Source organism: Neomonachus schauinslandi, chromosome 2, assembly GCF_002201575.2.
Source record: "Neomonachus schauinslandi chromosome 2, ASM220157v2, whole genome shotgun sequence".
Lineage (NCBI taxonomy): Eukaryota > Metazoa > Chordata > Mammalia > Carnivora > Phocidae > Neomonachus > Neomonachus schauinslandi.
The window spans coordinates 168,640,451-168,665,209 of record NC_058404.1 but is presented as its reverse complement, the minus strand read 5'-3'; the positions used below and the strand labels follow the sequence as shown (position 1 = coordinate 168,665,209).

The following is a 24,759-nucleotide window of genomic DNA, read 5'->3' as shown; positions in this document are numbered from 1 at the left end:
GGGTTAATTTTCTAGCTCTGTCACTTATTATAAGCTGAATGACTTTGGGCCACTTATCTTCACTGTGTCTCAGTTTTCTCATTTGTAAAATGGAGATATTAATGGCACCTTATTGCATAGGGTTGTCTTGAGAAGTTAAGAAGTTAGAGTCACCGTCTCCAAAAACTTGCATTCTAGTGGAGAGAGAGCTGTGTAGTAGGTTAACGATAAATAATAGAAAGCAGATGATCTACCCTAGAACAGAAACAAAAGGCTAAGTTTTGTGGGAGGTTAGATGTAACTGTTGATTGGAGTGTGGGGAACAGAGAAAATGGCCCCATGGTTTGATGGAATGAGTCCAAGAAAATCCATGGCCCAATTTGATACCTGGCCAACTTCTCCTTGTTGCCAGGAGCAGAGTGCTCTCCCACCCCGTTGGGTATTCATGACCTGTACATTTATTATCTGCTTTAGAAAAATGTATTTAATACAGTTGCATTAGAATTATTCATTATAAAGCCAACACTTTTAATTGTCTAAATGAATAGATTATTCCCTCTTATTTTCCCCACCTATTTATTTTTTCTTGTGCTATTATTAGTTATGTCATATAATGGAGAATTGGCCAGATTGATTTAAATCCATAAGAAATTTTCTAAAATGAAGTTGGCTTCAAAGGAAAAAAAAATTTTCTAAAACAAGATAACCAAAAAGTTCCTGAAAGCATATGCAATCACTATTAGAAATCTGATTCATTTCATTGGGTTGGGATCAATTTACCTTTGCATAACCTAAAAAACTTATTTAGTACACATTCAGGAAAAACAAGAATTTAAAGATGTATTAAACTATTAAGGGGACAAACTGTTGACATATTTTGACATGTAGATGGCTATTTTAAAATTGCAATTAAACAGTTATTAAAGCGATTATTCTGACAGAGGATTCTTATTTGAAATGCTAGATACATAGTTTGCATTTGAAATAAAAACAATGGGAAAACATAATATTATCCAATAATTTTTACTAGCCTACTAGTGAAATTATCCAGGTTAGGAAGATCTTTCTTCATTAAAATGCATGGCTCTGTGTTGCCAAAATGGAAGCTGAGATTAGAGATGCCATAAGCATACAAAAAACATTCAATGGGGATGACATACTGAATTTATGAGAATGTATTTCAAGTTTGCTGCTTCCTTTAGCATTTAGGTAATATTAGAAGGCATCTGAAACCACCGGGTCAGTATAAACACAGTGCTTATGCTTCAAGGGGGAGTGGAGATGAACGTGCAAATCATTTAATATAATCCACAGGAAACTTTTCTGTACACCTTGTTTTGCTGTGGTTTTGCTTGGGAGACCCACACCCAATCAGTGTCCCCGGGAAGACTTTGGAAAAGGACCTGGGGCCCCAGACACCTAAGCACACACCGCCCCTCGCTAGGAAACCCAGGGGCTTCTCAAACTGCTCGCCCAGTGCCTCTCGGTGAACTAATCCGATCTAGCAGTTTATGAAACTGCAGCTTCAGTTGCTTCTCTTTTGCCAACTGATGCTTATTTTTTGATAAGGCCGTTGGCCTCATTTCCAGTGTTTCTTGTGCTTTTGTCTCACATGGCAATTTTAATATCTTTTTGGTTACTTCCTTCAAATGTTACTGGCTACATTTGGCCACTTTGTCATGAACTTAAAAAAATTTGGTGGGTTTAGAGAACTTAGGAAATCCATCCGACGGGAAAGGATGGAGCCAGGAATTAGTGGCTGCCTTGCCGGCTGATTTAAATATGTAATGGGGACAATTCTGGGAGGCTTTTCTGACTGAAGAATCAAAATACAGGAATTTTATTTAAAAAAAATTTTTTTTTGTCAGGCGGGGGACTCAAATTAATTAACCACGCCTCTCACCGAGCTAGACTCCATGAAGGGCTATTTTCTATTTCACCTGGGTGGTCAACAAAATGTTAAAATGCTATGAAGTGGATACACCTTCTTAGACTATAATTATAGTGGCTTTGAAGGTTTTATAAAGCAACCTAGTTTCTAAAACTAGCAATTAAAACTGCAACAATTTATGTAATGGTACAGTTTATTTCATTTTTAATAACAATGAGAGGACAAAATGTTTAAAATTTGCAGTTTAAAACATGCACATTCACCAAAGGCCAATGACACATAACACTACAGAGAATTGAATATTACTCAACTTTAATAACTATTTATAAAACACAGTGCATTGAACATCGAGAAAAACAAACCTGAGAAAACTATAATCACAGATTCAATACTCTCCACTCATGCAGCTTCACGATTTCGACAGCAGTTTCAGCAGAAATGGATTTTCATGGAGCTGGAAACACTATTTTATCTTTAATGCAAACTTCAATTTTCCATAGTAGCTGCCTTCCAAGGCTGCCTTTTTTCCCCAAACTTAATAAACTTGAAAATGTGAAAAACGAAGCTTGAAGTAGCTAAACAAACAGCAAACAGTATTTACTGCATTTATGGCTTCTATTCTAGAACCATGAAACATAAAAATATTTATTATTTTTTAATATTCTGCTCACGTTTTTGCAAGAGCAGATTTACCTATGGAAAGTTGCTGTTAATTCAAAGTAAGCATGTATGAAATCTAGCTTTCTTCCTACTTACGGGAGATTTATTTGCTGAGAAGTTTTGTGAGCTTTATTAAGAAAAGTTCTTAAAAGCAAAGCAAGCTAAACAAAAGTTGCAATTAAATTTGTTCAAATTTGTTTGTAAAATACTTATTAAAAAAAAGTGGTGCAGAGAACCAATTAATTTGTCCACTGAATATTAAACTCCAGGTAGGCCATGGTAGAATTTTATAAGGCAGAAATAAACATCAAGATTTACAGCAATAGCCATGCATTGGCCTAAGCCTCTTTAAATATTAATTCATGCAAACCATAAACCTATCAAAAACACAGCTGCTTTCATACAGAAAATAAGTCAAGATGAAAAATGGAAAACATTTATTTCCTTTCCTTCAAAGTTTAACTTACATTCCATTTTAATAGCCACTGAAGGTTAATTAAAATGCAGCAAAGTATAACTAAGACTCACAAGTGACTTCAGTTATTTTAACGTGAGAAAAATCAGATTATATCTCTTAAAGAAGCATTATAGAAATGTTCATCATTAAAAAGCATTTATTAGGCACCAAACTGCATGGTATTACATGAATTTACAAAAAGAATTCCACAGATCTGGTCCACTTGATGTTAATGGGGTGGGCGTTTTCTTGATAAGTTTTATAAATGGTTATTCATAAGATTATATATAGACTTATTTGGTAAGTTTTAGAACCAAGAACTGTCATAGGGCAACTGCACAAAAATATACACTGATGATCATTTAGCATGGTAATAATTAGGACATTGTTACAAATAATTTAAAAACTACAAATATACAATCTATTACTTTCAGATTAGCATTCATTTCCTGAAAGAACATTTTAAACAACAAGTTATAAGTGATGTACAGTGCACACAATGCAGAACAAATGATCATGTGAGGCTATTTGTTATTTAGAATGCTAAATTGCAAAATTAAAATATAAAACCTAATAATCAGAATAAATGTAGATTTCTGGAATTCACTTTTCCCCCTGAAAATTAAGAGGAATTACTGAATCCATTTAATGACTATGTAATTCACGTAAATGAATAACATTATTGAATAAGAATACATGTTCACCTAGCTTGATTAGAAAAAGGTTTTCCACTAACTTTGCAACACTGCTGAATCAGACTCACTGTCAGACTCTGAATGGGATGTGGGAGGGTGGGCAGCACATAGATCATTTTCAATTTGCTACATTCCTGAGAAACACCCTTCTCCTACTAACAATTTCTGCCAAATAACATTTTTCTGGGTGTGAGCCACCAATATATTTTTATAGGTATATATAAAACATTTGGAAAGTTCATGCACAATATCACTGTGTACTATTCAACATTAAAGAAGCAACTCCCAGCTTTTCAATGTTAAATGAATGAAGATTCTTCTGCCGTAAGTAGTATTTTCTGAATTGTAAACATTGTAAAGCGACGCTGTTAGCATTTGTCCGAGTCCCTAACAAGGGACTTTTTAATTGAAGAGGATGTGTCCTTTATTTCAGAAAATAAAAGTTAAAAGTCACTTCAGCTGTTTTAATCCTGGTAAAACTCTTACCCCCACCCCCGCCATCCTTTGGAAGGTTAAAAAATCGGAGGGTTTTCTCTAACACTATAAAGTCACTGTGATTGCAATGCTGTGTTTTAAGTTTTACCAAGGAGGTCACTCCCTGCTGCCCAACCCCCCTCTCTCACCCAAGAAGCAAAGGAATTGACTTAATAATTCAAAAATAGGACTATGGGACAAAAAAGACCTAAATCAGCCATATTTCAGACCATGGTCTCATGCATTAATTAACCATGGGTATTCTACCCATGTTGAAGAGCTCCATAGAAATAATCCATGTTCTAAGATAAAAATAAAACTTTTAGTTTTTTTTTTAAGCCAGAGGATTCGGTTCTATTATATTCATCATATTTTGATGTTAAAATTTGGGGGAAGGATGCCACTGATGAGGTGGAGGCCAAGGGAAGCAGCTCTTGTCTGTGACCACGATAAAGTATTTCTCCGGAGGGATGTACCTCATTCTTGTGTTTTGATTTGTGTGGTTTGACCTCGATTCTCGCCACGGGGAGGCCCAGGAAAGCTGTTCCGAATATCCCTTCGGTAGACAAAATCTGTGACCTTCAGAGTTTTGAAGACGGTCTCAGACTCTTACACCTGTGGTCTTTCTAGGTGTTTCAGTTGGCAATTTTCTTCATCTGAACCCCAAACAGGAATGGTCTAGGAAGTGAACAGTGTCAACTCCTTACCCCCTTTAGAATTATGTATGTGTGATAACCTCTCTTGTTTCTAGAAAATGGGGGAGGCATACTTGTAAATAAACAACTAAAAATATAGACAAGGAAATGACATATCACCTAATTTTAAACCTAGATGAAGGAAAAGGGTAAAAAGAATATGAAATTATTCAACTCAAGGAGTGACTTGGAAAATCACCTCTCCTCACAATTATAGTTGACTTTTTTTTTTTTTTTAAAGAGGAAGTTCTACCTATTTTGCTGGTAAGTCCACTTAAAGGCAAACAGGCTTCTGAATAAAAGGCAAAAAGTTAGTTTCAATCTCTGAAGTGTATCTGAAAACTCGAATTTCTTTTTATTTATTTTTTTAAACGAAAGCATTATTTTAAAAAGAGTATAGAAAACTGGTTGCGGTTTTTAAACAGCCCCTTCACCATTTATTGTTGGTAGCAAAATAGGCATTTTTCAGGAGATGGCTTGGAAATGCTGAAAAAAATTAAACTGAACATACATTTAAAAACATAGTAACAAAATCTACTTGTGATGAAGAGTGTCTCTGACCGTAAAGTTACAGGCTTGAGTAAAACAGGTGTTTTTAAAATGGGGAATATGTGCTACTTATTTGTCCCGATTAGCAGCATGTGACTAATTTGGGGAAGCTGCTTGACTAGCGAACTGTGAAGTAATTCTCAGGGCTAAGTACAGGGGTGGTCACCAGAACACGGGGTGTGCTGTGTGTGCCAGCAGGCATCTCTAGCACGGACTAGTAGGCAGATCCCAGACACAGGACAAAAGCTGAGCCTATGTACATTACAAAAGCCCATGCAGTTATCCAGCGCGGTATTCCAAACATCTCCACGCAAGCACTGGGGAGCTCACATAAATATCTAAGCATATTTTTCTTGAGAGAGAAAACGTTAAGATAAAAGGACAGCACTCAGTCTTCAGCAGAAGCCAGATTTTTAGAAAAATCTAAACGATGAGGACCGATCATCAGAGATGATGGAGACATACATACAGTTTAGAAATCAGTATCATAATGACAGAGTCACATTGCCACATATGTCCTCCAACGTTAACAAGTAAACAAGACAAACAAGAAAGAAGCACGTGTAAGGCCAAAGGTGCAACATCACGGATTTTAGTAGCAAATGCCTTGAAATACTCGTTTTTGCAAATCACTCTTATATTTGAAAAGTCAAGCATGCAGATCTTACAGCAGAGCTGGAGGTAAACTTTCTCTTAACTTTCTGGGCAAATGACTACTGAATGAGAAATACACTTACTGAATGTCTTTGGCAAACATTTATCAAGACAATTTTTGACACAAACACTTGTTAATGTCTTGTTTAGAAATTTTGCTCAGGAAGATGAGTCAGTTCCTAGAGAAGAGTGCTGGTTTTTTTCAGCATATTCTGAAATCTAAGTCTGGATATCAAGAGTCCCTATAAATTACTACCACTTTGGAGTTTTTTCATGGTTGGTTGCCTTGTGGTATATATCCAATAAATTGATAGTCAGTTACAGCCCCAGAGTAATGGCTTAAGACCACTGACCTATTCTCAGTTTAAGAAAGCATTCTGGCAAGGTGACAAGGTCATTTTCAATTTCTGCTTACAAAGACTTAGCAAATACTTTAAAAAATCTGAAAGAGATGGTGTTACAGTAGAGTTGCACAGTGCTTATGTCTGTAATATACACGAATCTGACGGTCAATCAATGAGATGAGCTCAGATCCACTCTGCCCTCCTGGGACCAGACTGGAATTGGTCAGCAGATCCGGTAAGACCTGGGAGCTCTCCTTAGAGCCCTAGCAGCCCTTGCGCCTCGCAGCCCCCGTCCCGTCACCACTCGTCGGGTCTCTGCTTTGTGGTATCGTATGCTCGAATCACCTCAGACTGTGACACGATTCCATTCTCGTCTTGTGAGAAAGCATACCCGTCTGTAAGTTAAAGATAAAACATATATGATCATTGTGAGGTCACTGGGAATCTCTGTTATTCTGAGTGTGAAGGACTCATTTTCTAACTTGGGGAACTCCTATGCCCCTCCTGCCTTCAAAAGCCTGCGTGAAGACATGAATTTTTTACGTTCCGAAAAGATGTGGACTCAACTGCACCATGAAGAGTGGGCTGACTGCAGGCTGTCAGCTGAGATTCTATGAACTCTGCCCCTGGATGAATGAGCAGGTGCTCTCAACCCCCCTTGGTTCTCCTCACGGCATCTCAAATCCAAGCCATTCAATTTTTGCTTCCTGGCTACTGGCGGGGTTGGGGGGCTCGGGGGGTGGGGGTGTCTAGTCTAGTGGGCACATACACTTCCATCCAGATCGGGTGGATGAGAGAGAAGGAAGAATAAAAATGAGAAGGAGGCAGAGATAAACACCCGGACTGCCAGTGCTGGAAAAGTGGTCTCCTTCCTTGGGACGACATTGTCCTTGGCTCTCGGCATCTACAAATAAACTCACTCATGCCCCAGCATGGTTGGGGATAAGCAACGACCCCCAAGGGGGTCACATCTTTAGAAAAGGCCTCTTGAAGTATAAAAGGCAAAAGCATTAAACATGAGTATATATAAATGAAAATAAATTATATGTGGAAACAACATGAAACAAAAGATATATTACTAACACAAATACATTTACTACAGGGCTTTATATATTATATTCTTTTTCAGATCCTTGAAATGTTAAGAGGGCCTGATACCTAATAATTTCTTACAACTCTAAATATTCATAAATATTTTTGAAGGGGGAAATATATGTTTCACTGTGCTGTTTGAAAGCTGAAAAAGCCCTTGCAAAGTTATTCAAGTAGAAAAGATAACAATACAGAGGAGCTTTTAAGAGTTAAGATTTATTTCCCTAGTTCTTTTTAAGATTTAAGGAAGCAAGGGGCATGTGGAAATATTATTTCTTCAAGTGAAAGCAGCAAGATTTTAAAATGCTTTGTCTTGTCTGCTCTAAGTGAGATAGTTGGGTCAAAGGTTTCTCTAATCACTGGTTATTTATGTAACATGTTGCAAAGAAGCAAAATTGGCTTTAGGTATTAATTTTAAATAGTTAAATATTCCTGAAGTCAAAATGCCGCTCTCATACATGCTAGGACGTAACGGCAGGGAATTTATTTACGGATCGGAATTCAGGTACTTACGGAGCAGGTTTTGTTGCAACGATTCAGACTGGTACAAGTTCACGTGGTTCTTCTTAAAGACGTTCTTGAGCAGTTGCGCCCTCTCCGTGAGGCTGCCGAGCAGGTGCAAATGTGTGAAATGAATTATCAACTCGGCAGAGACCCCAGTGTGCCCACAGGACCACCAGAGAGAGTTAGACTTAAACAAAAGATTGCTTGAGAAGTCTGCAGCCCAGGGATTCTTTTTACCCCATTTTCTCAGATGGCAAATGAGATTTAAAGTATTTAGATACTCTCGAGGCCAGTTTTTCCCATAGCTGAGGGGAGTTTTGTTCCCAATAATCCAGCCAAAAGATTTCCCCACCCCCCAGTTATATTTAAGTCAAATGGGGATACAGACCCTGTACAATATGGTTAACAAAAAATACAAAGTCTGCCAGTAGTGTTATTAACTTCTAAAATCTTGGTTGACTTACTGGGTGCATTCTAAGCATGGCATTTTTAGAATTACAAGAATTATTACTATATATCTTTTTCCACTTTGCACATATTATGGTGTAAAATACTATTTTTTTTAGTTATGTAAAGAAATCCTCAAAATTACACAAAGAAGAAATTTCATAGACTTTTTAACTAGAAAAGTTCCATTACCACTCCAATGTGGTATGAAATATGTTCCTTAATTTCATTAAAAAGAAACCTATTTTCAGAAAATACTAGGTAAAATGACAAGGAGAAATATTTATTTTTCAATAAACATTTCGAATAATCTCCACAGAAACAAATCCATGTAATTGTGTAACTTCTAAAAGCACACTGCAAGAAATAATGCATCTGTTTTTTTCCACTGCACGTAGAATGGTGTCTCCCACAGTAGGAAGCCAATTATTTGTCAAATAAATGAATTCAAGCAATAATTGTGAAATGCACTTTAAACATCACCAGTCCTCCCAATCATGCCATGTCTCCAGTGGTTGATTTCTAAAATTTTGCTTTGATATCAAAGAACATAATAAGCATAGAGAGCTAATAAGAAATCCACATGTGTTATAGCAAATGTTTATGCAATTTTGTTTTAATCACTGGAATGGACACAGTTGAAAAATTTCCATCTTGTGTTTTTCCCACTATAAAAGTTTTAGTTAAATTGTCCTAAGTTATGTCACTTCTATATTTTGCCAATTTTTTTGAAAGCCTGAAATGGAACAATTTTTATCATATACAAAAAATAAAAATAAAAGGATCATCTGCAGAATGAACTCGGAATTACACAAACATTCAGGTTTTTGCTGAAGCAAAATATTTAGAAATGTTGACATTTGTACTTACCTTCTACACACATTTTTCCAAGTCTAAGGATGTTAACTGGTACTTATTAGACATACTTCATTGTCACTGAGAATTAGCTACATTAAGGCAACAAAGCTAATTAATCTAAAACTCCAGTGGTTTTGCAAACAGTTGTAAAACTTGTTTTTGCCAGTGAAATAAACAGATACGGGGAGTGAGAAGGGGCCATTTTTAGAGTCACTTTTCTTACTCTATTCTTAAAATGATCTAACATTACAGACCTGGGGACCCCGAGGAACACTAAAATCTGTAACTGCTTTGAGGAATTCGGCAGCTTTAGCAGCAGGTGGTCTGATTTTGTTAGCAGAGCATTGCGGATGGGGTGCTGGGAAGTCTCTGGTGTTTAAGATGGAAATGACTACAGACATCTAGGGGACAGCAATGTATCATTATGTAGCTTCTTCTTCTCCAGATACATTTTCCAGGTTTCAGGCTGGCCTTCCTAAACGCATAGTACTTTAATATTATAACATTCAATGCTAAGAAGGCAGATGTGAGAATTTTATCTTTCATGTTATGAAACTTCCATGTATAAGATAATGCAGTTTTGTTTTGTAATGGTTCATATGAGGCTACACTTTTACTCAGCTGTCACATCAAGTTCATGTCTAGTGTTCAAAAAACAAAGCGCAATAAGAAACTGTCTTGGGAAAGGAGTGCAGTGCTGGGGATAGAGCATGGACTTTGGAGTCTTAACTTTAATTCTTAGTCTGTTACTTATTAGCTGGGTCACCTCAGGCAAACCCTTCTTGGTCCTCTCATCTACAGGAAGAGGATAATCCCTAACCCTCAGGCCAACAGTGGGATTCAGGGGGAATTGCACGGCTTCTACCATAGTGACTGGCACTTAGGAAGCACTCAAAGAATGCTAGTCCTTCCCACCGTTACCACTCACCCAGCTCGCAAGGAACTGATCATACAAAAAATCAACTAGGACAGAGATCATCACAAAACATGAGATAACTTTGTGAGGATCCTTTCTGATGCCTTGGCTTAGAGTCAACATCAGCTCCACGCAAAATGTCTCTTGCTACATATGAGTTTTAACTTACAATGCCCCCCACTCCACTTCCCTAGTAGGAAGACTGCTAGGTTTCTGTTGTTTTTTTCCTGAGCTACGCTGAACCTCTTGCTTTAGTTCTTACAGGGCAGAATCCCTCCTGCGAAATATAAATGCCACTCACAGGAAGGTGCTTAATAAATAGTAAGTGATGATGATTTGTATTTCTCTAGTCTTATCCTACCTTTTGGGAACTACTCATCATTTCAAAATTACGTGGTTCTATGTCCTTGATGTTTACAGGTAACTGCGGTTACTATCAAGTCACATTATACAGTATATTGGGAACATGTTCATATTAACAGACATGTTAAAAGCTCAGTTTTTCTTGAATAGCTTAGCACTGTGAGAGGAAGAAAAAGACTTTAAGAACCTTCTCGTTAGAACCCCATCTTAATCACAACTCTTAGTCAGTAGTGTTAATTTTGTGTGGCCTTTCATTTACATACCAATCTACGCAAGTTCTAAATTCTCATTCAGTGCAATTATGCAAGTACCACTTAAATATTGTTACCTTATTTCCAAGCCCACTAAAATGTTTCAACTTAGATATTTGGTAGAGGTGAGGTGTTTTAATGTTTTAAAATAATAATTAATTGTATTAATTATTTATAGTTATTTAATAATTACATTATTAATAATTTAAAATAATTGATTTTAATGTTTTAAAGTAATAATTCATTTAGAAACACTAAGTATAGGTAGAAACCCATTTACTGTCCTGAAACATATTGTCTGAAGGTATTTTCAGTTAGTTTTGAAGAGTGGTAAATTTGCAGTTGTCTTTATGGTGGGTTTGCAAGCTATTCTGGTGGATTCATTTAAATGGATCTCCAGAAAGTAAAGAACCATCCATACGTGGGATGTTTTAGTGTAGGGCATGGGACAGACGTCCTGGACGAGGCAGCCATGGTGGGGAGATAAACAGTGACTACAACAGGCCTGATCTCTGCTCTGGAGGAGACAGCACTTCATCGTTCCGTCACTTTTCTTCACAAATGCTGGACAGAACAGTTATCACAGTGTTGAGAGAAGGTCAGGGCAAAACACTGCCTACATGCTCCTATCTCAAACCTGCACCCGGAGTCATATGTAACACTGATATAAATCCAGTGTGAACACTGAGAAACAGAGTTTCTTTTCTGTTAGTTTTGGGGCAATGTTAAAATTGCTATTTTTAAAGATAAATAATACAGAGGACGGCTCAGAGAAGCCACTGCTCCTGTCCAGATGGTCAAATTATCTGATACCTATCCTTCCATGCTCTCTTTTTTAAAGCTAATGGTAGAGTGATGGACACATTCATGAGGAATGACCTGAAGATCCCAGGGCAGAGTTCTATTTAGCAATGGCTGCTGATATGCTCGCTTATGTCTACAGTGAGATATAAAAAATTATGAATCTCATCCTATTTGCCTGTCTATAAGATGCACTGGGAAGCACTCACGAAAGATACCCAAAGGTAACTGTCCTGCCTCCCATGAGCCCAGTGTCTACAATTCCTTATTTTAAAGTACTGGGTTCTTGAATCCACATTTGTTTTTGTTATTGTTTTGTTTTAGAAAAGGTAAGATGTTACACAAAATTTATAGATGTCATGCCCCCCCCCCCAATGAGATCTGAGAGGCCCATATTCCAAAACATTTATATTTATGCTATAAAGTATATAAATATTTATCCTATAGAAAAAAAAAACAACACTGTTAATGCCTTTATATATACAGAACAAATGGTTTAGGTTTTTTTCCAGCGAATGTTTGCCATAAACCTAGGGGAAAAAACTAAATTTCAAAGTTTTTTTGCATTTTGGAATTGTAGATGCTACGCTCCTTAGTGCTGGAGCCTATGCACAAAACAGTAACAGCAAAATCAGGGTTTCATACCATATAAGGTGCTTTCTTTTTTTTTAATTTAAATTCAATTAGCCAACATATAGTATATCATAGAGGAAGTGTTCAGTAATTCGTCAGTTGCGTATCACACCCAGTGCTGTGATGTGATGAGCACTGGGTGTTACATAAGTTGTTTTCTTAACCAAAAATAGTAAGCCATAGCTACACAGTGGTCAGAGGTAGGGCTCGCATTTATTGTCCCAATATCTTAGACTTAAATTGATTCCTACCATAACCCAAGGTTCAAGAGCAATATACTGTACTTAGATGATGAAATACCCCGACCCCCAAATTTCAATGTAAAATTGGGATAAGTATATCTAATTCACTAGATAATATGGTAAGTGATATAGTATTTCTTTTTTTTTTTTTAAAGATTTTATTTATTTATTTGACAGAGAGAGATAGGGAGAGCAGGAACACAAGCAGGGGGAGTGAGAGAGGGAGAAGCGGGCTTCCTGCTGATCAGGGAGCCGGATGCGGGGCTCGATCCCAGGACCCTGGGATCATGACCTGAGCCGAAGGCAGACGCTTAACGACTGAGCCACCCAGGCGCCCTGTGATATACTATTTCTACTAAAAAAAGACTGTTTTAACCAAAATGTTTTAGTTTTGAACATAAGTAAACATGAGAAATAAGTGATTATAAATGCTAATCTGGACACAGTGCTTAGAAGTTACAGTTTCTCTGAGGCAGTTTCCCTTTATGTAGAGCGCAACTTCATAGTAGTGCTCAGTGGACACTGAAAAAAATGGGGGATGATCAATTTACAAGACTGCATCGTTCTAACTATGGTGAGGAAGTAAACCACTGTGACTTTGGACATGACTCGTTTGGGAAGTGTAATGTATATAATTCTATGTTCTTATGTATCATATTTGTATTTAACTACCCAGGGGTCAGTCATCTCTTTACCTCCCACTACTCAGCCATCCTTTCGCCCATTCATTCACTCACTCATTCATTCATTCATTCATTCATTCCTCAGTTCATTCTCTGGACCCTTCAATCACCCATTGGACAAATCTTTATCAGGTGCTACTGTGTTCCTGGGTCTGTGCTAGGTGTTGGGTTTCAGTTAAGACTAAAAAGGAGGCCTCTCCTTCAAGGCACTCAATCTAGTAGGGGAAACAACACACGGGATGAACAAACACATCACAATACAATGTAATAAATGTAACGATAGAAGCATAAAGTGCTCAGATAGTAGGGTAGGAATTAATTTTATCTCAGAAAAGAAAAGGTAATTGCACCTGAGTTGAGTTTTGAAAACTAGGAATTGGACTGCCCCATCTATAGGAGGGTATCAGCTTCTTGGCAAGGGAACAGCACATGCAAAGACTGGGAGGTATAAAATAACATGGTATTTTGGAACTAAAATGAATCTGATATTGCTTGAATACACAGAAATCACAATTTCTTCCTCTTTGAAAATGTAGATAAGATTAGCTAACTTTTTTGAAATTTTACATCAATCTCATTCTCCAAGTTTCCTAAAATAACCCTGGCAGTGGGGTTCCTGGCTGGCTCAACTGGTAGAGCATGCAACCCTTGATCTTGGGGTTGTGAGTTCGAGCCCCACGTTGGGTGTAGAGATTACTTAAAAATAAAGTCTTGAAAAAAAAAATAATTCTGGCAGTAAAATCAATCTGACAATTCCTAATTGCTCTAGGATGTCATTTTTTAGCATGAAGACATTTCCAACCGTTGCTATTTTTCTTCCTTCACAGATCCCTTCTTTTCCCTCCCCCTCTAGCCATCATCCAGCAGGAAGGCACTGTGGTCACCATCCTTCTGGTAACCACGGGCAGCAACAGCAACATGGGGTATGTGTTATACCACGGGTTTTCGTCTGTGGCCTTCAGCTAACAGCTAACTAATTTCTGAGTTCTTGCTATTTTAGGCAAATGAGGTGGCTGCAGGAAATTTATCTGATGCATTTTCTATGGAAAAGTTTGTCATTTATGGTGGAATCCACTTTATTCCTTTTAGGCTCTCTGACTCTCTTTTTTTTTTTTTTTCTAAGTAATCTCTACACCCAACGTAGAGTTCAAACTCACAACCCGGATATCAAGAGCTGCATGCTCTACCTACTGAGCCAGCCAGGGGCTCCTCTGACTTATTATTATTATTTTTTTTAAGATTTATTTATTTATTTATTTTAGAGCGTGCGAGTGAGTGAGGGCAGGGGGAGGGAGAGAGGGAGAAGGTAAAGCAGACTCCCTCCTGAACAGGGAGCCCTGATGCTGGACTTGATTTCATGACCTTGAGATCATGACCTGAGCTGAAATCAAGAGTCGGATGCTTAACTGACTGAGCCACCCAGGCGCCCCTCTGACTTATTTTTTTTTTTAATTGCAGGGGCTACCTACGTTACAGAATCTTTAGGACCAAGAGGTCACCACATCAAAACCTCACCTTGGCTTTATGAGTTGTTGAAGTCACCTATGTACTACAAACCAGGAAAGCTAAATATCACAGGCAGGGGCCTAACATAAGAATGATGAACATACTTAGAAATATAAGGAATTGACTCCTAAGGGTAGTAATAGTATGGTCTTTCCCTAATAGTTGTTAGTAAAAAGTTTTATTCACAATTTTGTGAGCTAAGATCCAAGCACATCCTTTTTACTGCTAGAGTGAAAGAGAAAAGATTAAGAGAGGGACACTTGGGCCAAACAAGGGACCAGGTGTAGATGTTTAGATGAAGGGACACAGATGAGGGGAAGGTGGAGGGAGAAGGATACTCATAACTCTGAAAGTTGTTACTTCCATCCTACACACAGGGACACGGACAGAGGGAGGTTAAGAACTTTGTCAGGATGGTATAGGCTGTTTTTGCTGTTATCTCCCATTCTTGAAAAGCAGGAAAAGGAGGGAGAACAGTAAATGGTAAGGAGCAGCGGCTCCAGAAGGCCCTCCTTTGTGACTTCTGACCGAGAACTTACTCTAAGTCCCAGTTTCCTCATCAGGAACGAATGGGGTGACTCATCTGCCCAGGACTGTTTCGGGGATCCCACATGACAGCATATATGGCACGACTGGCACAGTGCCTAGCATGTAGTGAGCGCTCGGGGAAATCGGAGGGGGAGACGAACCATGAGAGATGATGGACTCTGAGAAACAAACTGAAGGTTCTAGAGGGGAGGAGGGTGGGGGGGGATGGGTCAGCCTGGTGATGGGTATTAAAGAGGGCACGTACTGCATGGAGCACTGGGTGTTATACGCAAACAATGAATCATGGAACACAACCTCAAAAACTAATGATGTAATGTATGGGGATTAACATAATAAAAAAATAAAAATTAAAAAAAAATAAATAAAAGAGGCCATCGACATTGCTAGCTCCGTAACATGATAAATATAAGTTTTACCACTTATTTCTAACCCTAGTAAAACATAAAGTTCATTTGGGAAAGAACATGTTCCGTGTGTATCTTACCTTTTTCCAAGCACAACTGCACCTGGGTCTTGAGATTTTGCCTCCAGCTCCTGAACTTCATCTACTAATGTTTTAAAAGCGGTCCTCTTGATACTGGGGGGGGAGGAAAAAAAAGGATTTGCATGTAAATCTTCGTGTGAAGATGTAACACTTTACAAAACTGGTTTATTATCGTGCTGCTAGGTACAATAGTAACCAGAGTATAAGCGATCTTTTTCAATAGAATCTATGAAATTACAGTAATTTTGAGCATTACGTATTTACAGAAACAAGTCTTAAAAGGAATGGTTTAGTTTTATAATAGTAAAACTCTCATAGTTATTAAATAAGCATCATATAATTAACTTTAATGATATCTTTTTTTGTGGGAAGAGGTAACATTTTAAAACTGACAATCCTTGAGAAAAATTAGTAAAGTTTTAGTTTCCTTCATTCTATATTGCATATAGGCTTTTTTTTTTTTTTTAAAGATTTTATTTATTTATTTGACAGAGAGACACAGCGAGAGAGGGAACACAAGCAGGGGGAGTGGGAGAGGGAGAAGCAGGCTTCCCGCAGAGCGGGGAGCCCGATGTGGGGCTCGATCCCAGGACCCTGGGATCATGAACTGAGCTGAAGGCAGACGCTTAACGACTGAGCCACCCAGGCACCCCTTGCATATAGGCTTTAAAACAGGCAGGCAAAAACCTTTTTTCCCTCATAAGTATTGTTCATTAATAAAATATATATGTGTTTTGAGAAAACATTATTTTCTTCTACCTTGAATGGATTTTTCAAGCTGATTTCTAAAAATGTACTAATATTAATTGAAACTACTTGCTTTACTTCTCATTCTATCTTTAAACTAATTTCCTAATTCCTCAATCACTCATTTCTTTATCTACATATGCAGAATTAATATTGATAATTCCCACTTTGCAAACTGTACGTCTTGACCTGATGTTATAACTGGAGAAATCCGAGGATTAGTATAAATCTATATTTTTATGTAAATAACCGAGTACTATACTTACACCTTGTACACCACATCAAGAAGCAAAGATGCCACAGGGATAAATAACAGGCCCATCCAGAAGACGCCAGAACTAAACAACATGGCAGCCTGAGTAAATGATCAGGAACAACATTGCTTTAACAACCAAGACATACATCATTCATGTTTAGTTTTTATATGATTTTAAGTAAAATAATTAAAAAAAATCTCACTCTGCAAGAGGATATACAGTAACTTTAAACCCAAACTTGTGCACAATTTGGAATTAAAAGCCAAATGTGTTAAAACATCTCTTTACCACATCTATTCCCCCCCCTTATGCAGCTAATATAGCAAGGTTTTTATCACATACCAAATCTTTTCATATTTTTATGTGAGATTTTTATTACTGTGGTCAATACATGGAGTAATAAAGTTTGACCTTCTTTTATAACTTAGAATATCAAAATCAATCTTTTGGAGCAAATTTCAAATATACTCTGGCTTACATTCTCTTATAACATGTAAAATAAATCCTAGTTAGAAACTAAATTTACTATTCTTGGCAAATAAAAATTAACTTTTGTAAAATATTACATTATATTAAAAATTATCCACATAAACCATGATACAGTATAATCAAATTAAGATATCTATGATACTAGGCAGCATAATCTTAATTTTTGTTCAAAGATTTTCATAACTCGTATCGGTATGTCCTGTTACTGTGAAAGTCAAACCAAATATCTAGTGTGTAAAACCCAAATAACAGTGTATTAAAAATAATTTTAATCATTCCTTTGTATTAACTCACTATACCAGAACCTTTTGGGTTGCAAAGAAAATGATTCTATGGTTAAAAAATTAATAAATCTATTAGCTGTTTGCAATTAGAATAAAAATCCCTCTGTATGTAATTAGATACACAGAGTGGAAAAGGAATATGTCATACAATAAAACCAAAAGAAATATTTTGTTTCACTTTGAGGCTATTTATCACAGTAAATTTGCAGCACCTGTTTAAGTGCATAAATATATTGGTATAACTCCATTAAAAAGCATCCAACTAACGCAAGCACATTTACACTCCGCTCAAAATCACAAGGATTTTTTTTTTTTAAACCAGGTGTGGTTCAGGAATTAAAAATGACCTAGAGTTTAATTTTTACGGGCCAATGCACAATTACACATTAACGGTCCTAACCAGTCAATCCTTACCTAATATAAAGATTACTAATTTTAAATTAAGTTTGAGATTACCTATTCATTTTAACTCTCAACTGAAGACCAGGAACTGCTGCTGTTTAGTTTTCTTTTCTTTTTGGCATTAACATGGGCTCATGATATAGACTGTCAGTTCAAGGATGCTATGGTCTTTTTTCCCCCCTATATAGGATTAAATAGCTCTGAGCATGTTTAAAATAAAAACATGCTATTATAAAAGAATTTCAGAAAATAAATGTGGCCACGTGGATTCAGTGAAATAGCACCTATATTCTAGACACCAACAGGACGAAAAATATTCACATAAAAGTCACTTTATTTTATAAGCAAAACATGATCTTCAACATGTTTGCTGACATCCTCAATAGTGAAAACCAACAATTACTATGTAATAGGAAATGTCTATCAAATCCGTGGGTTTTGTTTAGATTGAAGGAAGCTTTTTAGTGAGGTAACAACTGCAAAAAACACACGCAAAAAACCCCACAGCCACACAAAAAAACCTAACCACATTTCTTATTCCTTCTGGGGGGAAAAGGTAGATAGGATTCTAGAGCCTGCAACTGAAAATGCCTCATTTGCTTGGCTTGATTTTAATCTATTTTAATTTAGGGGCAAAAGCAGCAAGATTTATGCTTGCCTTTACCACCTTGTATTAAATGTCGCTGGTGGAAAAGGCAAACGTGGCGGTGGAGACTCCGGGCTGCTAATTCTGACCATTGTGATGTTAACTATGAATGGGGAACAAGGGGCGCCCACTATTCAGTCCACCAGCCTTTGGCTTTAGAAATGAACAACATGAATTGAGGGGAAAAAACTTTTTCTGCGTCATATCTGAAAGCCTGTCAGATTTTTTTTTTTCTTTTGCAGAGTTAATCCAAACCTAAAAGATTTAAAGCCGACATTCGCATTAAAGACAGAGTCTCTTTGTATTTTTTGGATGAAGAGGGGGGAGAAAAAAATAAAATCCCACAGAGGTATTTCCTTCCTTTCTGTACAAGAAAGCTCCCCCTCCGTCTGGAGAGACCATTTTTGTCTCTAACTTTTCACAGCTCGCCACTCGCAGGCAGGTCCGCTGGGCAAAGGCGCCCGATCCCCGCAGACAATGAGGGGGCGGGTAACAGGCGCAGGCCGCTCGGGGCTGGGCGCGGGCTCCCTCCGAGAGCAGTTTGTAAATTGCTCCGAACGTGGGAGACTGGTGGGCCGTGCCAAGCGCCCCCCGCCCCCCCCGCCCCCGGCCCCTCCTCGAGGCCCTGTGAAACCAAATGGAATCTGCCACAGAAGTGGCCCCCGGGGGACCTGAGAAAGGCTCAGCCGAAGTTGCCCCAGAGCCGGGGAAGTGGGGGGCACAGGCCTGCGCGGGAAACAAACCACCGCTTGTCTCCCTCCGCACAGCCGCGCTGGCTCGCCGGCCGAGGCCGCCGGCTTCCGCAGTGACTCCGGCGGCCGCAAAACGCGGGCTGCGCAGGAATGAGGGATGGTTCGCAAACTTGCGTGTGAACTTGCCGAGAAGGACCCTTGGAGAGAAGCACCGGCGTCGGCGCCTCTTAGCCAGGCCGGGGGCTGGACTGGATAAGAGGGGCTTCCCTTCTGACCCACAGGAGGTGTTCCTTAGCACCTAGTTGGCACACCAGAGAGAAACACTTCTTCCCCATCAGGGGCCCCCAATTCAGTCTTGTAGGAGAGAGACTTTAAATGTGCTACCTGTCTACGCAACTTCAGCGATGTGGTTCTTCCCTCTCACCCCGCCTTCTAAACAATAAATGTCTGACTGGTGCACTAGGACTCTTATTCTTGGATAAAGTACAGAGGCTGTCTCAAAGGGAAGGCCCTTTGGGGCGTCCTCGGACTATCTCCTTGGGCCCTGATTGGAGCAGGACTGACGATCAACAGCCCTCAGTAGTCCTGGCACTGCCCTCCCTTCCTAGCTCTCAGACTCCTCCGGGGAAGGAACTCCGCGTCTCTGCTCCCTCAGCTGGAAAGTGGGCTCTAAGAATTTTTAAACCCCACGGTGTTTGCAGAGTGGCTGCTTTTATTATTGACACCGATTAACAACCGTTCCCTTCTTCATTTAATTTTCAAATTTCTTAAAATACCTAGGTCTTTCGTTCTTTCCAGTGATCTCTCCTATGAGCTTCAAGGAAGAAAATTTTTGTCGCTGTAAGTCAGTTTGTAAATGTCATGGTTTTCATCACATTAATGTCACAATATATGCTCATCTTAAGACTGAAACTGACCAAGATAACCGGCCACTAATAAGCTGCCATTCATCTCGATTTGTTAATTTAGGAACTGGAGACAAATTATCTTTTTCATAAAAATTATTAGACTGTCAGGGCATAATAATTTAGGAAGGGAAAATTATTCAGAAAACAGTGCTGTAAATCTTGTTTAGTTGTTTTGCAGAGGGGAGGGCGGACAGCAAGATAAATTAATATAAATTCTAGGGAGGTGAAGAGTTCATGTCCATAATTAACAAAAAACAAGGAGTGATTATTAAGTGTCTAGATAAAGCTTTATAAAAGGACTTTCCAAGCTTAAGAACAGTAAAAACAAAAAACAAAAAAAACAAAACAAAAACTGTAAGAAGAAATGCTTTAAAGTACAGATTGATAAAAATGTCTAAGTTCTACATGTTCTAAAAGAACATAACTAAAAAGCAAATGATAAGAAACTGGGGGAATAAATGACTGTTGCAAATATATGAAATTCTGCATTAATACCTGATTATAAAGATAGACCATTTATCTTCATAAGAATAGCGAAGGTCCCAGTAAATAGGCAAAAGACCAGAGAGGGTATTCACAAAAGCAGCAGTAAGTAATCAATAACACGGAAAAGTGCTGCACCTCTGTGGCATCATAGAAACCCTACAAATTAGATCAGGTTTAAACAATTCACTATCACAGTCGGTGTGGGAGAAACAGCTCTTTGTAATAATTTATATTCCCACTGGCAATGTACTCGCCTTTGGGAAAGGTATTTGGCAATGTGCAGCAAGGACATAAAAAAATTCCTGTTAATTTGATAATTCAGTTTCTGGAACTATGTGTTGAAATTTGGGACAGCTTTTGCATATAGGTTAGTATCCCATGAAACTGTTCTGTGGTTACTAGTCCTGAGAGTCCAACCCCCAGAAAGCATGTTATGGCCCAAGGCTTAGTGAAGGTAGAAATAGACCACAGCAGCACCCTCTCAAAGAGTCACACTGCAAAGCAGCATATCTGAGGCTTGGAGAAATCACTGTAAAGTACCCTACTGAACAGGTACTTATTTATTTACGAATTGTTTTATATAAGTAATCTCTACACCCAACACGGGGCTGGAACTCATGACCCTGAGATCAAGAGTCACAAGCTCTTCGGACTGAGCCAGCCAAGCACCCCAAACAGTTTTTTAAATCAAGGTTTCTAAATGTATTTATCCACATGGAACACTTTTGCCACATTCCGCTTACTAACACATCCCCTGGAACTAATTCTGGGGAATGCAAATATTCAATGTGGGTTCTTTTAAATAGGAAAACATCAGTGAAAACGAACAGGACACCATGCGGCGGGATATGGAGACGTACAGCCATATGAGAGCGTATTATCCAAGCTGTTCAAGACGCTGTTCACAGACCGTAATTATTAGAAAACGGACTGTCTAAAAGAGCCCTAAATAAAGGGAAAGGGAAAATATCCTAGTATTCTGTCAGGAGGCTTCTGTTATTGTGTAAACACACTCCCTGGGAAGACTGGTGGTTTCTATTGTCTATATGGGGATCAGTCACAATCTCTCCCTGTGGCTTACATCTCTTGCCTGTACTTCAAACAGACTGTCCAGCTCTGAACTCGAACGTCGCACAGGTACTTTGAACTTAATACCTCTCAAATTGGACACACGCTGTTTTCCCCCCAAACCTGCTCTACCGTTGTGCCAACTATCTAGGGATTGGCTTCATCACCAACTGTGTAAGACACAAAAGTGGGCTCTATTTTGGTCTCTTTATACCCCCAGGTTCCGTTGTGCTTAGTATCTTCGGACCTATCTGCTTTTTGCCAACCCTGCGGCCATGGTCCCAGTCCAGAAACATACCCATCGTCCTAACAGCCTGCAAGCTAGACTTACGGACTCCTGTGTTGCTCTGCTTCTAGCCCTGTCTCCACACTGCAGCCAGGGGGATACATCCAAAGTGCAAATTAGATTTCAGCAGTTCTTGGATTAAACCCATTCCATGACTTCCTACCACCCTGAGGATAGAGTACAAAATCCTTAATAGGACTTCAAGTCCTCGCCTACCCGACTTCTGCTGGCTTCCCACGTGCCATCTCTTAAGCCAGCCCCCATCTCTAGCTACACATGTGTGTTTCAGTTCTTGGAAGGTGCCCATGCTCACTCTCATCCTTGGGCCGTTCCATCCCTGACCCTGTTTGTTTAATTTTCACATCAGATGGCACCTCCTTCCTTAGACTTGGGTGAGCTGACCCTACTTTGGGCTTCCATTTTGGTGGCACCTAGCACCCATTTCCTAGTTGCTCCTTTGTCTTCCAGTTAGACCATAATCTCTATGAGAGGAAGAAATGTATCGTGATGAGTTCTCACAACCGAAGTTCTTAACCACCAAGCAGGTGCTCAGTAAATTACTGTTTACTAAGAAAGTTCTTACAACCCAGTGTTTGGAGAGATTGAAAGTCGAAAACACCAGAGCCTTGGGACTCTGCTCCTGAGATGTGGCGATGACACTTGGCTTGGTTTTCTTATGTCCTGGCATGGAGTTATCCCGGGAACAGGTATAACTAGGTGTTCATGTGATCTGGAGAGGTGGGAGGAAAGGTTGATGCAGCTCCTTAACCATCCTTTTTCAACACAGGTTGTCTTTTCTGTTAAAACAGCGGAGCAACAGGGGCACTTGGCTGGCTCAGTCAGTAGAGCATATGACCCTTGATCTTGGGGTTGGGGGTTCGAGCCCCATGTTGGGTACAGAGATTACTTAAAATTAAATCTTAAAACAAACAAACAAACAAACAAAGCTGAGCAACATGGATTAAAAGCAAGGTATGTTAAACTACCCCTCCCCCATCTGAACCAACAGAAATATTTCAGTGAATCAGGAAAGTATGATAACTGGAAATGACATAATTTTGGGGGGAGTTGGGAAAGGATATAGAATGGGCAGGAAGAGAAGGAAGGTCTCCCACCGACATTAATGAAGACTTTTATTAGCTATATGAATACTTTGCAATGTAAAATAAAAAGAATATATTATGCATCTCAACAAGCACAAACTTTATCCTTCTAGCCGCTCTGGCCAGAAAGCTTACAAGTCATCCTTGCTTCCCCTTTTTCTCCCAAACTGCACATCCAGTCTTCGGCAAATCCAATCTGCTCTACTTAAAAACAAAATCCACATCAATGTTCAGAGCAGCATTATTCACAACAACTAAAAGGTGGAAATATCAATAGATAAATGGATAAGTGAAATGTGGATAAATAGATAAATGGATACATGAAATAGAAAAATGGATAAACTACATACAATGGGATATCAGCCTAAAAAAAAAAAAGAAATTTGGACACATGCTATAACAGATGAACCCTGCTAAATGAAATAAGCTAAATGAAATAAACCAGACACAAAAGGACAAATATTCTATGATTCCATGTATATGTGGTACCTAGAATAGGCAAATTCAGAGACAGAAAGTAGGACAGTGGTTGCGAGGGGCTGGGGGGAGAAGGGAATGGGGAGTAATTGTTTAATACATATGGAGTTTCAGTTTGAGATGATGGGAAAGTTCTGGAGATGGATGGCAGTGATGGTTGCACAACACTGTGAATGCACTTAATACCACTGAACTGTACACTTAAAAGTGTTTAAAATGGTAAATAGTAAATTACATACATCCTATCAAATAAAACATGTTTAAAAAATTAAAAGGATTCCAAGAACAAAATCCTCCTCCCCCCAAATCCAGACTCTTCCCACTTCATAGCCCTTCCACCCTGGTCTAAGTTCCCACCATGTCTTCTGATCTCTGCTCAAGGTCACGTTTCCAGGGATGCCTTCCATGACCACCCCACTTAAAGTAGTGCCCCACTCCCATGTTAGTACTTTCTATGCTCTTTCCTACGCTACAGTTCTCCATGGCACCTACTACCATCTAGCATGCTACAGAACAGACTTAGATTTGTGTCCCTCTCTTTCGCCTGTTCCTTCCCTCCAGAATATAAGGGCAGGGGTTTTCTCTTTTGTTCACTGCTGTATCCCTAGCAACTAGCATAGTCGTTTGACACACAACTGCTGAAAGAATAAATTATTTAATCCAAGTTAAGTGTACAAATTAAGGGTAAAAAAAGGCTGGACTAATATGTTAACAGTGATTACCTTTGGATAGTGGGGTAGTGCTGTTTCTCTCCTTTTTCCTCTATTTTTCAAAGTGTATTTAATGACTCTAAGCTACTCACATAAATCAAAATTATGAATTTTACCTTAAAAAGCAGAAATATCATCAATTTTCACTGATACAGAAAACATTCAAGATAGTTATAATAAAGCCACTATTTTCAGTCAGACCCTAACCTCTCTTTCCACATTTAGGATTATTTTCCTAGGCTCAGTTACAATCATGCAGAGGAGATGTATTTTCTTTTTCTTTTTCCCCAGATGGTTCTCTAATTGGGAAGAATGGACAACTCAATAGTGATCCTCCCGTTCAGGAACATGGTATGTTTATTTATTCAACTTGTTTTCTTATATTTCTCTCATTTGTCGAATTTTCTAGCTTTCTTCTCACTAACCCTATACTTAACTGGCTAAAGTCTCTCTTGTTGTTGCTGTGAATGGGGCCTT

The 24,759-nt window shown here is 38.7% G+C and overlaps 1 protein-coding gene across 1 annotated transcript in view; it reads right to left on the bottom strand.

Annotated features, from left to right (window-relative positions):
• Positions 1-5,071: 5,071 nt before the first annotated feature.
• The window catches only part of ATP8A1 (ATPase phospholipid transporting 8A1), a 222,138-nt gene continuing 202,450 nt past the window's right edge, over positions 5,072-24,759 (bottom strand). Inside the window, exons 34-37 of the mRNA XM_044912996.1 lie at positions 16,741-16,829; positions 15,728-15,820; positions 8,004-8,095; positions 5,072-6,793 (exon numbers count right to left, since the gene is read on the bottom strand). Of these exons, the coding sequence (XP_044768931.1) occupies positions 6,696-6,793; positions 8,004-8,095; positions 15,728-15,820; positions 16,741-16,829 (372 nt within the window). The 3' untranslated portion in view covers positions 5,072-6,695. The remainder of the gene's footprint in view (positions 6,794-8,003; positions 8,096-15,727; positions 15,821-16,740; positions 16,830-24,759) is intronic.